The 18231-nt window shown below is 47.4% G+C and overlaps 1 protein-coding gene across 4 annotated transcripts in view; it reads left to right on the top strand.

Annotated features, from left to right (window-relative positions):
• Nucleotides 1-18231, top strand: part of LOC146205017 (RAB11-binding protein RELCH homolog) — a 149995-nt gene that overhangs the window by 113819 nt on the left and 17945 nt on the right. For all 4 annotated transcript variants that reach the window (XM_084589684.1, XM_084589683.1, XM_084589681.1 and 1 more), the window contains 2 exons: nt 2405-2587; nt 2668-2731. In XM_084589684.1, coding sequence (XP_084445810.1) covers nt 2405-2587; nt 2668-2731 — 247 coding nt within the window. The remainder of the gene's footprint in view (nt 1-2404; nt 2588-2667; nt 2732-18231) is intronic.

Raw genomic sequence — 18231 nt, 5'->3', positions numbered from 1 at the left:
TGTTTTGTAATCTTCACATGACACTACTGGATCCATTATTTACATAGAAGGTTTATTTTCAAGGTATACTATGCACACACAAAACAAGGACGAGAAGGGTACACAACCCTTCTCGTCCTTGTTTTGTGTGTGCGCAGTATTCTTTGAAGATATGTCTGACCGACTCGCCCAACAACACACTCTTTTAAAATACATAGAAGGTGTTGGTGCAGCATTCATCACATCCAGTTGACAAGGTCATCTTGGTTTCCACATGTGGGTTTGACTCAAAACTGAATTGCATGTGAAAGCAAGCAGAATATATAAGCTTAATAGCACTCTATCTTCAGGGTCCTTTTAGGTGAAGTAGGCCATTTTGGGATGCCGTGGTTAGAAATATGCGTATATATATATATATATATATATATATATATATATATATTGTCACGCTACTGACGACGAAGGATTGTGATGGTGTGGCAGAAGAGGAGGAAGAAGCGTTGGTTTCTGGGCGCTAGTAGGCTTCATCTTGTTCCGCTACATCAGCACTGTAAATAAACACCCCTTCTTATAACATCGTAACAACTTGGTGGAGGTGCTAGGTATGATGTGATGTTTGAATATGACTTTGCCGTGGTGTACAAAAGCGGGAGGCGTCATGCAGACGCAGATTGTCTTTCTAGGATGCCAATGGCCACGACTGGATCTGAAAGCGACGATTTCGACAATTATATATCGACCCTCGAGCCAGCGTTCCCCGACACGAATGTTTTCAAAACGGAACAGCAAAATGATAGCAGTCTGCAGCCTCTCTTTGCCCAAGCCAGCGTACCTACAAGCCGTTTTTGTGTGCATGATGCCCTCCTATGGAAAAAGAGTTATTCGCCTGTCGGCCAGCGATACTTACTGTAGTTCCCAAGACGCTGTGCACGGACGTATTGCGTGTTATGCATGATGATCCAACTTCTGGGCATTTGGGATCGGTTCGAACACTCCACCGTGCTCAAGAAAGATTTTACTGGCCCAGAATGCGCTCGACGATTGAACAATACGTTGCCAGTTGCAAGCAATGTCAACGCCACAAATGTCCAACTGCAACTCCATCTGGCTTGCTGCACCCTGTGAAGACCCCGACAGCTCCGTTTGATCAAGTAGGCATTGACCTCGTAGGTCCGTTTCCAAAGTCCGTGGATGGAAATCGCTGGATTGTAATCTGCGTGGACTATCTCACACGTTACTGTGAAACCGCCGCTCTTCCATCTGCTACGGTGCATCAGGTGTCGCTTTTCTTGCTGCACTCGGTCATCTTACGACACGGGCCACCACGAATTGTCATCACTGATCGGGGCCGACAGTTCACTGCTGATGTTGTTGAAGAGCTCATGCGTTTATGCGCCGTAACTTTCCGACACTCAATGCCATACCATCCCCAGACAAATGGCTTGACTGAGCGCGTCAACAGAACGCTTATCAACATGCTAGCCATGTATGTGGACGCAGGGCTTAAGAACTGGGACACCATACTACCCTTCATCACGTATTCGTTTAATACCGCCACGCATGAGACGACTGGGTACAGTCCATTTTTCCTGCTCTATGCCAGACCGCCACGCTACTCCCTCGATACTATCCTGCCCTTCACAAGCCGTGAAGACCCCTGCCTGGCTGAGACCCTCTGTCTTGCCGAAGAAGCTCGGAGAATCGCCCGATTACGGTCTGGTGCTTCACAAGAACGTTCTAAAGTGCTATACGATGCCAGCCACCGGCGGGTCACATACTCTGTAAGTGATTTAGTCTGTCTATGGCGTCCAATTTCGGCGCCGTGGCCGACATCAAAAACTCCTGGCCCACTATGACGGCCCATATGTGGTTGTCAAACACATTAGTGATTTAACTTATGCAATAGCCCGCCTGACAGCATCGGGTCGCCGGTCTGCCAAAACCGAACTATGTTATGTTGCCCGCTTGAAGCCGTGTCAGCCTCGCATGACTCATGAATACGCCCAGAGGGCTTCGTCTGAGTAGGGGGGAAATGTCACGCTACTGACGACGATGAAAGATTGTGATGGTGTGGCAGAAGAGGAGGAAGAAGCGTTGGTTTCTGGGCGCTAGTAGGCTTCATCTTGTTCCGCTGCATCAGCACTGTAAATAAACACCCCTTCTTATTACATCGTAACAATATATATATATATATATATATATATATGTAGGCATTAGCATGTATCGGCATGATAAAAGCTGCATTAACTATATTGTCATTACCAACTTCATGCTTATATATACAAGTGGTGTGCTTAAGAAAAGTATCCACTCGCCTAAAATCTGGTTTCTACAGATTAGCTATCGACATCGGCAGCTTACATGACATTTTTTGTGAATAATGTGATTTGTTTTTGTTTTTTTTTCTTTTCTTTTTTCTTGCCAGTATGGACAAAAATTACCATGAAGTTTTGCTCTCAATTCTTTGGGAAGGAGTCGTCCATAACACTGCACTTGTCCGAAGCAATGCGGGCCGTCTTTTTGAACTCCTAGTTGGGACCGTGGCTGATCCTCTGCTGAAAAGCCGTGTGACTCCAGCACTTGTTACTCTTGCCAGCGACCCTGAAATGTGAGTTGAACATTTCACTATATGCACTAGTTGTATTGATGCAGTTATTACTCACTTATTTCATGCTTTCACATTTTCAGTTCTGTACGCATAGGAACAGTAAGGCCATTCGGGGCGATTTTGACAACAAGCTCTCAGAAAGATGTGAGTGTTGCCGGTGGTTTCATTGACCTTTGTCCAATGTGTGTAGGGGAATCCCCCGATGTAAAGTAGATTTGAAATAAAGATGTAATTACTCATTTATACCAAAGTGCATTGAACTGGCCATGGGCAAAAGCTAGTTTTCACAAAGGCTCCATAGCCGAGGAAAAATTAGTCTTGATCCTGGGATTAAATTTGGAGCCATTGTCGACCTAGGGTATCTGTATCTAACTAAACTAACTAAAAGGGTAACTAAGACAAAAGGAGGTTCCTGATGTTGCAAGATATGGGAAGGACAAACGCAAGTTTCGTTGTCTTTTCCATACAGCACTGCCAGCATGCAGTGACACAAGTTCAAATGCCAACTAGGGTTGCTTCTCGAAACAATAGTGCCATGTGGAATAGGGTACACCATAACTAACTGTACCACAGTTTTCATCACATCCTATCATTCAACTCTAGTTGGGCAGCACACTACAGGTTGGTTACCACAAGGTAGCTCATGCTGCTGCTTTGAGGGCATTATTAGTGGGTGCAGGGCAAGCAGTTCTCGCACTGCCTAGCCACTTGCCACCTGCCTAGCCACTTGCCACTGCCTAGCCACTTGCCACCTGCCACCTGGTGCTGGGAAGTTCAGTATATCCATTTTATGTCCAGTTGCACCAAGTAGCAAAACCTTGTTGATACATTTTTTAGAAAATATGGGAAAAAAGTGTATTACATATCTGGGGAAACTTATGATCCGAATTATCTGGTTTTGAAAAAATAAATGTGGAATGAGGTACAAAGGCATGTAATATTGAGACTTTCACTGCATAAAAGTGTAGATTAGCGTATTAGACGTCAAATATGAAAAGGTCTTTCTTCCGCTGTCGCAGAGTTTAGTGCGTATTTGCTTTGTCCCTAGCACAGAAGAGATTTAGTTACAAATCTGGTTCGTAAAGGGCAAGGATCGCTTTCTTGGTTGCTTTTGGATGCTTCACCCCTTACACCAGTAACTTGTGGAGAAGCCATTGCTATGGCTTACAATCGCTGTGCTTTTTCTCATGCTGCATCCCCCAGATCAGGCTTGCTCGTATGCAGGCAAATCATCATCATCATCATCATCATCATCATCATCATCATCATCATCAGCCTGACTATACCCACTGCAGGGCGAAGGCCTCTCCCATATTTCTCCACTTAACCCGGTTCTGTGCTAGTTGCAACCACTTGACCCCTGCGAACTTCTTAATCTCATCCGCCCACCTAACTTTCTGCCGCCTCCTGCTACGCTTTCCTTCCCTTGGAGTCCACTTTGTTACCCTAAGCGATCATCGGTTATCCTCTCTTCGCACTACATGTCCTGCCCATGTCCATTTCTTCTTCTTAATTTCCACTAGAATGTCGGTAACTTGAGTTATTTCTCTGACCCACTCTGTACGCTTCCTATCTCTTAAATAGGCAGGCAAATAGTTGTTCTCAAATACTTCACTCCTATGCCCCAATGGCTCTGCAAAGAAGTCATCTCGTTTCTCCTCATGGTAATTTTTTCGCAGAATCGGATGTTTCGCATGCTGGCTCGTTGACTTTCTTTGATGCTTCGCCCCTTTGCACCACAGCATTGCAGGAAAGCAAGTGTAGCGGGAGAGCGCCGGGGATCAGTTTCTCATGTCGCGATCGCTTGTTAGCATGTGTTCAGTTGATAACAAAACGCATTATACAGCCACAATTTGTTGAAATTTTGAACATCGTAACTAGGTGATCGTTTTATCCAAGAAACATATTGTTACGGGGCAGCAAGCAGATGCACACAGAGAACAGAGAGAGATGATGGTCGATGACTGAGAAACGATGTAAAGGATTGTGGCGAGCCTAGCGCGAGCGCTTCTGCCCGCACCACTGCCCGCTTCTTCTTCGTCCGTAACATTACCCGGGGCCACCGAGCAATCGTCCCGATCGTGGACGAGGAAGTTTGCCGATGTTGATGTGATCCATCGCATGACGATGGGCATGAATAGATGGCTGAAGAAGAAGAGGAAGAAGGCAACAGCTTGCTGACATGATGATTCCCGATGGAGCCTGGTCCAGGACGGTTTCAGGCCACAGGTCGCCAAGACCCGAGGATGGAGGCCCAGGAATGCACCGCATGACATGGGCGGGGGTGATGTCTTCGAGTGTAGTGGCATCTTTGGTCATGGGGTCTTGGTCATTGGGGTCTTTTGTCGGCACATCGTGTCATTGGATACATATTGCCGCATAGAAGACGACGCAAAAGATGATGACTGGGAACACAAGCGCGAGCTGAAAGAAGAAGGAGGAAGCTTGAGCGCAAGACTCGTTCTAGTCTACTAATCAAACCGTCTTATCTTTCGGCCCTCCTTGGCGTTAATGTATATTGAGACGTGACACTGGTGGAGGTGCTGGGGTATGCATAAGACTCCTTCCGGGAGTCCACAGCGGATCCCAGACATCGACACTCCTGTCCACCGCGCTAGCCGCCGCCTTCTAGGCCTAGCCCCGGAGTACAGCCATCTGCCGAACGACTCTTCAAACGCCCAAGTTCGTCAGGTCTCCCAAGCCATGGCACATTCCAACCTTACGCCGGTGACTCTTCAGAACACCAAGGTACCAGAGTGCTTTTGCGGGGAAGCATTTGAAGATGTGGAAGACTGGCTTGACCAGTTTGAGCGAGTGGCCAAAATCAATAAATGGAGCGCATACCAGAAGCTGTCCAATGTTTATTTTGCCCTTCAGGATAATGCTAGAACGTGGTTTGAAAACCATGAGACCAGCTTATCCACATGGAATGACTTCTGCCGCCAGCTGGTAGATACTTTTGCGAGAACGGATCGACGAGACAATGCACTGCGCCTGCTTGAAGTGCGCGTCCAGAAGCCGAATGAGAGCGTGGCTATGTTTGCGGAAGACATGGCTCGCCTTTTTCGCCGTGCCGACCCTGATATGAGTGAGCCAAAGAAGCTACGGCATCTCATGCATGGCGTCAAAGAACAGGTGTTTGCCGGTTTGGTACGCAACCTACCTAAAACCGTGAGTGAGTTCGTTAAGGACGCTACGGCTATCGAACGAGCCCTCCAAGACCGGTGCCGCCAGTACAACGGACCGGTCAACTGTGCCCCGACGACTGCGGCGGCGCTGACTGCAACAGATACGACCACTCTTCGCGACATCATTAGAGGAATTGTCCTTGAGGAGCTGCGGCGTCTCATAGCCTGAGTTGCTTTGGGACGTTAAACCCCACAAACCAACCAACCAACCTTGAGGAGCTGCAGCGAATTATGGCTACGAAGGCTCAGTCGTCAGAGACCCTCATGGAAACTGAGGAATGAAATTCGGTACGCCCTATCACCATCTACACCATGCAACGAGTCTCATCCAGTCGACAACGTGGCACCCCTTTCCGAACCATGCCACGCTCCAAAACCGATCAGCTGCGTGGCCAACATTCCTGCACCTTACCTCGAGCTGCAGCCCGAGAGCTATGCTGCGGTCCTTCGTCACCCACCTCCAGACCACGCCCTACCGAGCTCACCGAACCGTCAAGAGATGCGGTCCTTCCAGGGGCCTCAGTGGGTGCCTCCCAGGCGCTCTCAACTGCGCCGAACTGACAGGTGGCGCAGTCATGACAGCCCACCACTTTGTTTCTACTGCGGACAACCTGGCCATGTGTATCGGTACTGCCACCACCGCGAAGAGGGGCAGGCCTTTCCGCCTGCTTCTGCTCGCCGCCACTTCGACACTGACTCTGCCCAAATCGACGACGACCCTCCAGTCAGCAGGGAAACCGAATCCCCGGGCTTCCGCCGCCACTCCTCCCCATCGCCACAGCGTTATTATTTGCCGATGCGTCGCAACACTGCTGACGTTAGCGGACGGTGGTCCCCTAGCCCTCACCGGAGAAACTAACAGCTGCAACCTCGCGAGGGAAGGTTGCAACCAGTCGAAAAGTGTCACAACCCTCACCACCGCCGCAATTGCCGACAACCCGTGCTTCTGACGCCGCCGCTAACATTGACAATGCCGCCCTGCCGCCGAAAATGCCGTACCAGATGATCTGCCATGACAACGAAGCTGACAGCACCGACCTTGCCGCGCTTCCGCCGCAAATGCCGAAAGAGACGATCAACCCAGATAACTTTGTTAGCGCTGACCTCGCCGTTTCCATTGATGGGCAGGAAGTACATGCTGTGGTGGATACCGGGGCGGATTTTTCAATTATTAGCCAGAAACTGGCCGACACGCTGCTCAAAGTAAAAACTGAATGGACTGGGCCAGTAATAAGAAGTGCTGGGGGTCAGCTACTGGCACCGACAGGGAAATGCACTGCCCGGATAGGAATAGGAAACGTGGTGTTTGTTGGCAGCTTCGTTATTCTCCCTGACTGCTGCAAAAACCTCATCTTGGGCATGGACTTTCTGCATCTTCATGGGGCTGTAATCAGCATTCGTGACAGCGTCGTTGCCTTCACCAATAACCATGAAGACCTTGGTTATGCGCAAGTACCACTATTGCCCTTACGCGTCGCCAATGATACAGTGACATTACCTTCGCGATCATGCTCTCTTGTTGAAGTGAAATGCGACGTGGCGCATACAGGCGATGGCGTTGCCGAACGGGCAGTTACCCTGGTACTCAGCCGAGATGTTCCTATAGCTCGAGGGCTGGTCAACTTGACCAATGGGCATACCGAACTGCTGCTGACAAACTTCAGCGACGAGCGTCAGCAAATTTCGAAAGGCACAACTGTGGCCTTTTTCGACAGCCTCCCAAATGCGCAGCACTGCTGCTTACTGCAACAGAGAGGATTAGTGTGCAAGACAGCCATAACCATCGTTGATGTGAGCCCAAATTTGTCTTCTTCAGAGCGGGGACCGCCTTTTGGATCTCTTAGATCAATTTCGAGACTGTTTTGCTTCAGAATGGCGGATCGGCCAAACGCCTTTGACAAAACATCGGATTATCACGTATGACTCGATTCGCCCGATTCGACAAAATCCTTACCGTGTGGCTCCGAAAGAACGTGAAGCCATTCAGCACCAGGTGGCCAAAATGCTTAGAGACGACGTTATCCAGCTGTCACAGAGTCCCTGGGCTTCCCCCGTGGTACTTGTTAAAAAGAAGGACGGCTGCTTACGATTTTGCATAGACCATCACAAGCTCAACCAAGTGACCAAAAAAGACGTGTACCCTCTCCCTCGCATCGATGACTCCCTGGATCGCCTACGACATGCACGTGACTTCTCGTCGATGGACTTAAAAAGTGGATATCGGCAAATCGAAGTGGATGAGAGGGATCTGGAGAAGACAGCATTCGTCACTCACGATGGATTGTATGAGTTTAAAGTTCTTCCGTTCGGCGTATGCTCGGCGCCAGCAACATTTCATAGGCTGATGGACACTGTGCTTTCGAGACTTAAGTGGCAAATATGCTTGGTGTATCTTGACGACATGATCGTGTTTTCGGCTACATTCGAAGAGCATCTACTCCCTTTGCTAGCTGTGTTTCAGGCCATATGATCTGCGGACCTCACACTAAAACACGAGAAGTGCCACTTCGGTTACGAGGAGCTGCAGTTCTTAGACCACGTCGCTAGCCAAGAAGGTGTTCTGCCTGATCCTGAAAAGCTCTCCGCAGTCGCCAAGTTCCCAACACCTACCGACAAAAAGACATTGCGGCGCTTCCTGGGTCTTTGCGCCTATTACTGTCGGTTTATTGCTGTCTTCTCACGAATTGCCTGGCCATTAAATTCACTGACGCGTGACAATGCTGTCTTACGCTGGAGTGAAGAACAGCAGCAAGCTTTCAATGAGCTGCGGAGGTGTCTACAGACACCACCTGTCCTGGCGCACTTTGATGACGACGCCCCTACACTGCTTCATACGGATGCCAGCAACGTGGGCTTAGGTGCTGTGTTGATGCGGCACCAGGATGGTGTGGAAAAGGTAATTGCTTATGCCAGCAGGACCCTATCTAAAGCAGAAGCGAACTACTCGGCAACCGAAAAAGAATGCCTTGCAGTGGTATGGGCAGTTATGAAGTTCCGCCCTTATTTGTACGCTCGCCCCTTTCAAGTTGTCAGCTACCATCAATCTCTATGTTGGCTGACGAACTTAAAGGACCCTTCAGGGAGACTCTCGCGTTGGAGCCTTCGATTACAAGAATACGACATGGCAGTTATTTACAAATCTGGAAAGAAGCACACAGATGCAGATTGCCTTTCGCGAGCGCCGGTCGAACCTTCCACTATGACCGATGAAGACACTGCGTTTTTAGGTGTCATAGATGACGCAACGCTTTCCCAACAGCAGCGAGAGGACCAGGAATTGCTCCCTCTTATTGATTTCTTGGAGAAGCGAACTACGGTTGTTCCTAAGATTTTCGCCCGAGTAATCCCTACATTCTTTATTCGCAACAACATACTTTACAAGAAGAACTTCCGTCCTGGGGAAAAACAGCCATCTACTCGTCGTCCCATCGGCTCTCCGCACTGAAGTTTTGCAACCGTGCCACGACGAGCCAACCGCCGGTCACCTAGGCTACACCCGCACGTTGACTAGAGTACAGCACGGATACTACTGGCCAAAACTGCTGGCGACAGTGAAACACTATGCACGTACGTGCATAGACTGCCAGCGCCGTAAATCACCCCCTGTAAAACCAGCCTGCCTACTCCACCCTCTTCAAGTGCCAGCGACACCTTTTAAGCAAATTGGCATGGGCCTCCTGGGACCATTTCCAACGTCTACAGCCGGGAATAAGTGGATAATTGTCGCCACCGATTATCTGACCCGCTACGCGGAGGCCAAGGCTCTGCCAAGGGGTACCGCCGCCGAAGCAGCTAGGTTCTTCGTTGAGAACATTGTCCTGAGGCATGGCGCTCCGGCACTTATTATAACTGACCGAGGAACTGCATTTACGGCCAAAATTTTGGAAACCGTTCTTCGCCTCAGTGGTACCAGTCACCGTAAAACTACAGCCTATCACCCTCAAACCAATGGGTTGACGGAATGCCTCAATAAGACCCTTGCAGACATGCTTTTCATGTACATCCACGTGAACCGCAAGAATTGGGACGAAATACTTCCCTACGTCACGTTCGCCTACAATACGGCACACCAAGATACCATTCGCATGACACCATTCAGCCTCCTTCACGGGCGACCAGTAACAACTATGCTGGATGCAATGTTGCTCCCTAATGCCAACACCGATAATCTCGATCAGGACGCCGAGGAATTCGCTCAGCGTGCAGAGGAAGCTCGCCAACTAGCACGTGTGCAGATCAAAAATCAGCAGGAGCATGATGCACGACGCTACAATCAGAGACACCGACATGTAATGTACGAACCCGGCGACAAAGTGTGGGTCTGGACACCTATTCACCGCCGTGGACTCTCCGAAAAACTATTGCGACGATACTTTCTACCCTATGTTGTTCAGCGACGTTTAACCGACGTCACTTATGAGGTGACGCCAGCACGAAGCTGACATCGTCCGCGTCGTGCGTATGAAGCCGTACCACTTGGGCTGATTTTAACCTCCTACTTCCTTTTGTTCTCATCGGGACGATGCTTCCTAAGGAGGGGGGCAAATGCCGCATAGAAGACGACGCAAATGATGACGACTGGGAACACAAGCGCGAGCTGAAAGAAGAAGGAGGAAGCTTGAGCGCAAGACTCGTTCTAGTCTACTAATCAAACCGTCTTATCTTTCGGCCCTCCTTGGCATTCTGTCGAGATGTGACAATATGGTGTTCGGCTCTCTCGTCGTGTCTTGTGCTCGTGTGGGTGGCGTCTCATGTCAGTCTCTCCTTCTTTGTGTCTTGTGGTCGGGGCGGAGGGACGGGCGGTGGAACGGCGAGGTCACATTGGATCCGGCAGGGGTCTCAATGCCTCTTAGACCTCCTGCCAACGGTGCAAGAAGACGCAGGGCGCTGAAGCTTCGGGCCAGGATGAGGAGAGATGAATTACCCAGCACCTACAACCATATGTTACGGGTCGGCAAGCCGACGCACACAGAGAACAAAGAACAGAGAGAGAAGATGGTCGATGACTGAGAGATGATTTAAAGGTATACTGAATAAAAAAATTGCCGCCGAGATTTCCAGCGAAGATAGTAGCTAACGCATTGGAAGTGACCAAAACAATCCACTTTATGAACAGAAATGAGCGGAAAGTAAGTGTTTTATTGAATACTTCTCAAATCGCCGCACCTAGCGGGCTTCTGTGAAAGCTCTGACAAAACCGGATATCACATCACAACTACCCCCATCGCGACTGGTCGCACCTGTTCATTTTTTCTTCCCCCGTGGCACTCCCAAAGCGCATGAACGGACGTGCTTTTTTTTTTTTTTTTCTGCTCGTGTTCCTGCGCTCAATTCATCATTTCCTCCCTGCACGCAAACAATTGTCCGCAATGCGCATCCTCCGTATGCGTCCCCCTCGACCTCGCTCGTGTTAAGCATTCCACACTTCGCATCATTGTGCACGGTGCGACGCAGGTGAACTGACACTACGTGTAGACGGTCAACCAAATTCAGGTGCGGGGGCGGTGGTGGCGGCGGGATCGTGGGGCCATGACGTTGCTGAGGGTAGTTGTGACGTCACACCCGCCGGCTAATAGTCGGGAGCGCTCTGCCTCTGACCCGACGGCCACTCAAAAAACGTCAAAAATACAGCCATCCGCTGAAAACTAGCCCGAATTATGTGTCTGTACTAGTGTAATCGTGTCTTAAGAATGCAATTGTGGTGCTTTCTCAATATTCTTGGATATTTGTTCAGTATACCTTTAAGGAATCGCGGGGGGCCTAGTGCAAGCACTCTTGCCTGTGGCACTGCCCGCTTCTTCCTCGTTCGTAACAATTTTAACTGGAAGAAAAATAATGGAACTTTATGAGAGATTTTTTACTCCCACAATTTTGAGCATATGAAACAGGAAATCGTATGAACCAGTGATACATCAACGATGGTTAACGGTATACCAAACACAAATTTTATTATTTACATCATTGGAGAGTTCGTGTAAAGTGGTTACAAATAGTACAGGCGACATTTGCAGGTGATTACAGACAAAAACTCTATAGTTCTTACCAGTTGCGATACTTCCAATAGTGTCCTTGTTAACTAAAAAATAAAACAGTTCCTAATGGGTCAAAATTACGGCGTTTTACAGATTTTCTCATTGCCTATGGTCAGTAACACAAACTTATCAAATTACATACTTTAAGTTTATTGGTAAATACACAGATGCCTTGCAATAAAATCAGTGAAACATAGTCATTAATGAAAATTTATGCCTATGAAAGCACAGATATATTCAGAGGAAAACATTTCGCCAGATGGACTTTGGACTGCTTACATGTATGAAAATGAATGCTCGCTCATGCAGTGCATTGCTATAACAGCAGTTATCCACGCCTCCTCCAGTGGTGCACATCACCACATGACCAGTAGCGCGATGCCCTCTGTAGTCTTTCTGCTCCTCTGATGGTGCCCTCTCCACTCCTCCTCCTTGACAACGCCTGCTATGCCAGGTCATGCAATGCAGTTATGGGATTAGCATATACAATTGGAGACTCGTAAGTCTTTCTTTTGATTCTCTATCCTAAACTAGGCTTGCAAATGCATGCCAAATGTGAAGCAAAATGGTATGGCACCACCCAAAGCACTGCATGAAGAATTGCTCTGCCACAATTTTTTTATGAAAGAGGGGATACCTGGTGACATATAGAGGTTCGTTAGTGATGCCATTTGAGCAGATGGCAGGCCGGAGGCACCAAGGGTGGTGGGGTCCTTTGGGGTATCTGTTGTGAATGACATCATCCCACATGACGTTCAATGGCTAGACAACGGCTGTTGCGATGCTATCATTATTGGTACTGGTAAATGTTCACAACAACTTTGACGACTGACAGATTTTTGTGTAATTGAGCTAGTTAGGCTTTTGCCTATTAAGAGAAGAAAAAGAAACTTCATTTGGAAGGTAACGGTGACATATGGCAACAGCTGTTTTTGGTCACTTCCAGATGTCAGTGCCATATATAAGCCCCTAGAATGTGGCCCTCTGAGCTGCCTGCTTCTTGAAGTCAATTTTATCAGCTGGTGTGATCAGAGAGTTCTGCCAGAGGCAGATGAGGGTATTGTCTGCTCCATTGTCTGAAACAGTGCACAGTTTGCTTGCATTCACTTACCATGGTGTTTGAGAATGCTTCTTCAAGATAATAGATTAAATTAAGCAGATGCTGTTCATACATCAGCATATCTGGCACTATATAAATTTTGACAATTAGCAGAAACGCCCAGCAGATTTAGCATGTGTTAGAGATAGCTTGCATCATTACATACATTTATCCTGACGTTAAAACAGAAGCTTGGGCATGTTGGTAATCCATTGTGTAGAACAGCGCGAAAAAAAACGACAGGGACGAAGGAAGACAACAAGACGAGCGCTGACTTTCAACTGACAAGTTTATTTTATGCCTGCATCCATATATATGAACACGTTCACACAATAAAGAAACAAGAACAACTAAACAAACACCGGGAAGTGTAAGAATGCAATCGAACCATGTGTCATCCAGAATTTCACAACGCATCATTTTCTCGTGTTCATAAATCTTACTTCACGTTCCGATAAAGCTATAGACGGGCTGCTGATACAAGTTTCCTTTATCCTGTTGATTTCTTTTGCTTCTAAAATCTCCCGAACTGTCTGGTCATTATGCCGATTGATTATTTTTGTTTCCTCTAGAAATGGCTGGCAAGCGTCGCTTTTACAGTCCCTGCAGTGTATGCCCATAGTTTCTTTTACCGTACCAAAAACATTATTGTGATGCTTTCGTTAATACAACGCCCCGTCTGTCCGATATAATGTTTTCCACAAGACAGTGGAACAAAGTATAGGCACCGTGCAGGAGTAACTCGCGGTGCGACGTGCGTGCCCTTCGCGGTGGGAAGAACAGTTTGGTAGGGAGACGTGCGCCCGGCCGCGCAGCGGAGACGCGGCGGATCTGCTGTGCATGGGGCGCATTCGCCGTGCGTTCTTTCGACTCGCGGCATTCTATGGTCACAAATGAATTGCTAGGTTGCAGACCTTGGATTGCTGCTGTTGCACACATTTTCACTGGCCTGATAAAATTTTTTCGCGTCACCGAATAAGCTTTACGAAGCGAAGCGACGCTAAGGCGAATCGCTGCCTTCCAACGAGCAGTGAGCTGGCAATCATGCCCGGGTATTGCCGTGTCCAGATTTATCGCGAAGCATTTTTCCCGAAAGAGGACTGACTATACCTTCACCTGCATTAGCATCCTTTCTCAACCCGCAAAAAAAAAATAATATTTAAAGAAATTGGGCAGCTCATAGGCATCAGCGCTACTGGGACTGCCATGCGCGCCTGTGGGCGGTGCTCGTGGATGCAGTTGTTCATTGCATAATTTTTATTTATGCTGTCCTGTGGTCTATATTTCCCTGTCTACGATAGCTTGCATAAGCACCAGTACAATGCAGAGAGTAATCAACAGGAATGGAGTGTTTAAATGGCGCATTTACTATGTCTTGCGCATTAGTTTTGCGAATTTGCCTTGGCAACTTTTTTTTTGCTTGCTTGCTTGCTTTCATTATTTTTTTCCTCCTCTCAGCTCTTTCCTTTTCTACTTTCCACACCCTTTCCTTCCACGCTTATGCCGCTACTTTCCTTCTCCTCTTGGGCGGCTTCCTTTGTCCATCCCCCAGCCTGATATTTTTTTTTTCCTCGCCATCCTTCGCTGTCCACTTCGCCCTCCTCTGTAGATGTGATTCAGGAAGTGCCATTCCATATGCTTTATTCATTTAGTTGTGTTAATGACATTTCAATGTCTACTGAGTTGTTGAACCTCGAATGATAAGCTGTTTCTCATGCGATACTGCTCAATCGAGACTATAATAAAAAATAAGTAAAAAAAAAATGTTTTTTTCTTTTTTTACTTATTCGTGGACACTCTGAACAGATCTTGCATTCATTACATGCCATCCTGCTCCAAACAAGTTGTCGAGCGGCTGGCTACCACCTGTTACCTTCCCCTGTCAAAACTTAATTTTGTGCCAGAGGACTTGAAAGTACCGTTAAGGAGGCATTAAGGATCGTTAAAAAAAAAAAAAAAAAAGAAAACTAGCATTCAGGTCGGGATGAGGCAGGACATTCTTTCAACGAAAAAGAAAATTAAGCATGGCACAATTCTGACATGTGACAGAGAGGAAGACATGAATGTGTATTAGAAACTGTAGATCGTTTGTGTGGTGCTGTAAGGCAGTTTTCATTCTCTTAGCTGTGTCGCTGTATCAGCGACCGCGTGCCATCTGCCATCCTTTCCTTTATCGTCGAGAAAAGTGGCAACCACCTCACCAGAAAACAGCTTAAGCTCTTCAAAATCCGTCTGCGTAATATCAGTGCCTGCGGCATCTTCAGGCCCTGGTAATCACGTTCTCGAGTTTTCAGGCTTGTCCCCTTTTTTTTTTTTAGGCTTTTTTCTCTTCTTCGACTACAGCTTCATTCATTCCTATTCTTCTTCCATACTCGTTCCACCCTTCTCGGCAGCTCGATTCCCCGCAGCTTTCTTTTTTTTTTTTCTTCTCTTACCCACCCCAGCTTGAGGCGTTCAAGCTGGCCTTTGTGAAGCTGTACCACACTTGGGAGGAGGGGCGTTCGCCACAAATGTTTTTTGTATTTTTCTACATTTTTACCGGGTTTTTTACGCCCCCACCCTACCACCCCCTTCGTTTTTTGCTCGGCCTTTTCCAACTGCGTGCGCTTCTTCCGTCGTCTTCCGTTTCGCGTGTTTCCAGCCTAGAAATAAACGCCCAGCGGGTGGCCAGGGCTTGTTTCTGTCTCTGCGTCTTGTGTCGTGTGGCTCTAGCATCGTTTGTGCTTCGCTACGTCACTGGAGCTGGCTAAAACTGCTACCATTTCATTGTGCAGGCCGCCTTTTCAAGCGCGCGCCCTGCCAGGCGGCCGCGCGTCTCCCTATCAAACTGTTCCGGCGCTCACTCGTGGCGCTGCCTGTTCGCCGCGAGTGCTGCCCCCTGGGTTTCTGCACGGTGCCTATACAACCCCCTTCTGGCAAACCACATAAGGGTCTTTGTGTTTTATGGTACAGCCCTGACCTATGCCTCTCGTACCATTAACTTTTTGCACATTTTCCCTAATTTATCGGGAGCCGAAAGGACAACTTTCACACCTGCCAGATTTCCTATACGTTTTAGTCTATGCGAGAGGTTATGAATATACGGAATGACCGCTATCTTTTCTTTCGTCCGCTGGTTCGTGGATAAGCTCTCCAGGCTCGCCTGAGAAGATTTTATACTTGATAAAATAGTCTCCGCTACCGATACCAACAGCTGCTTGGGATATCCTGCGTTTTGAAGCCGTCGAGTTTGATACATGAAGCTATCTTTAATAGAATGGATGCATGATTTTCTTAAAGCATTAATATAGCACGATTTCACTACGCTACGTTTCACTAATTTCGAATGTGAAGATGCGAAGGAAAGCAACGGCTTGCTGGCGCGTGGCTCATATGTCCAACAGGTGTGATTAGGCTCAAATTTCAGTTTAAGATCTAGAAACCTGATCATATTGTCCTGCGGCCATTCACTGGTTAATTTTAGTGGATTCAAGACATCGCGAAATTTTCTTTCTACATCTGATTTAACGGTTGCGAAGTTATCACTATCAGGGTCTAACAGGACTAAAAAATCATCTACATACCGAAAGCATCCTAAAACATTCGAGTCACCCAAAGTTCGTTTTAGCGTTCGATCTTTTTCCGCCAGTAATAGATTGCTTAACACAGGAGCTATGCATGACCCTATGCAAACCCCTTGTTTTTGCAGGTAGGTGTCACCGTCCCAAGTGGCGAAGGTAGACGTTAAATACATACGCAAAAGTTCTAAGAAGCCCCCCACCGACAAACCTGTCTCATTCTGAAATGCTACCACCCCTTGCCTGTCTATGCAATTTCGCGATGTCTTGAATCCACTAAAATTAACCAGTGAATGGCCGCAGGACAATATGATCAGGTTTCTAGATCTTAAACTGAAATTTGAGCCTAATCACACGTGTTGGACATATGAGCCACTCGCCAGCAAGCCGTTGCTTTCCTTCGAATCTTCACATTCGAAATTAGTGAAACGTAGCATAGTGAAATCATGCTATATTAATGCTTTAAGAAAATCATGCATCCATTCTATTAAAGATAGCTTCATGTATCAAACTCGACTGCTTCAAAACGCAGGATATCCCAAGCAGCTGTTGGTATCGGTAGCGGAGACTATTTTATCAAGTATAAAATCTTCTCAGGTGAGCCTGGAGAGCTTATCCACGAACCAGCGGACGAAAGAAAAGATAGCGGTCATTCCGTATATTCATAACCTCTCGCATAGACTAAAACGTATAGGAAATCGGGCAGGTGTGAAAGTTGTCCTTTCGGCTCCCAATAATTTAGGGAAAATGTGCAAAAAAGTTAATGGTACGAGAGGCTGTACCATAAAACACAAAGACCCTTATGTGGTTTGCCAGAAGGGGGTTGTATACTCTGTTCCACTGTCTTGTCGAAAACATTATATCGGACAGACGGGGCGTTGTATTAACGAAAGACTAATGGAGCATCACAATAATGTTTTTGGTACGGTAAAAGAAACTATGGGCATACACTGCAGGGACTGTAAAAGCGACGCTTGCCAGCCATTTCTAGAGGAAGCAAAAATAATCAATCGGCATAATGACCAGACAGTTCGGGAGATTTTAGAAGCAAAAGAAATCAACAGGATAAAGGAAACTTGTATCAGCAGCCCGTCTATAGCTTTATCGGAGCGTGAAGTAAGATTTATGAACACGAGAAAAGGATGCGTTGTGAAATTCTGGATGACATATGGTTCGATTGCATTCTTACACTTTCCGGTGTTTGTTTAGTTGTTCTTGTTCCTTTATTGTGTGAACGTTTTCATATATATGGATGCAGGCATGCAATAAACTTGTCAGTTGAAAGTCAGCGCTCGTCTTGTTGTCTTCCTTCGTCCCTGTCGTTTTTTTTTCGCGCTGTTCTACACAATTTATCCTGACATTTTAAGATGATTTAGCCTTTAACACTTTCGCTGTCACGGACGTACCGTTACATTGTCGCGCTTCCCCCTTACAGTGTCACTGACGTACCGGTACATTTTCTATCGTGCATTCAAAACTTCGCGCCTGCGCGAAGCTGGCGCGCTTGGACAGGCTGCGCCATCTGTTAAATCTTTCTACAAGTTCGTATTTTCGAGCCACGTTGTATTAGTATGTATATACTGAAGAGTATGGAGTGGCTGCATTCACCCCTGCCACCTTCTTTGCTGGGAGGCACGGTTGCTCTGCACTTGCTACTCTATCGCGTTAAGCGATCATGCGGTGTGTGCGTCCGGTTACGAGTTCAATGGTTGTCCTGCCATATGCCGCAGGTTTGCAGGTTTTATTTTTATTCTGTTGGCGTGTCTGC

This window comes from Amblyomma maculatum, chromosome 1 (genome assembly GCF_055883805.1).
Source record: "Amblyomma maculatum isolate TAMU_Amacu chromosome 1, ASM5588380v1, whole genome shotgun sequence".
Classification (NCBI taxonomy): Eukaryota; Metazoa; Arthropoda; class Arachnida; order Ixodida; family Ixodidae; genus Amblyomma; species Amblyomma maculatum.
This window is presented reverse-complemented; position numbering and strand designations above follow the sequence as displayed.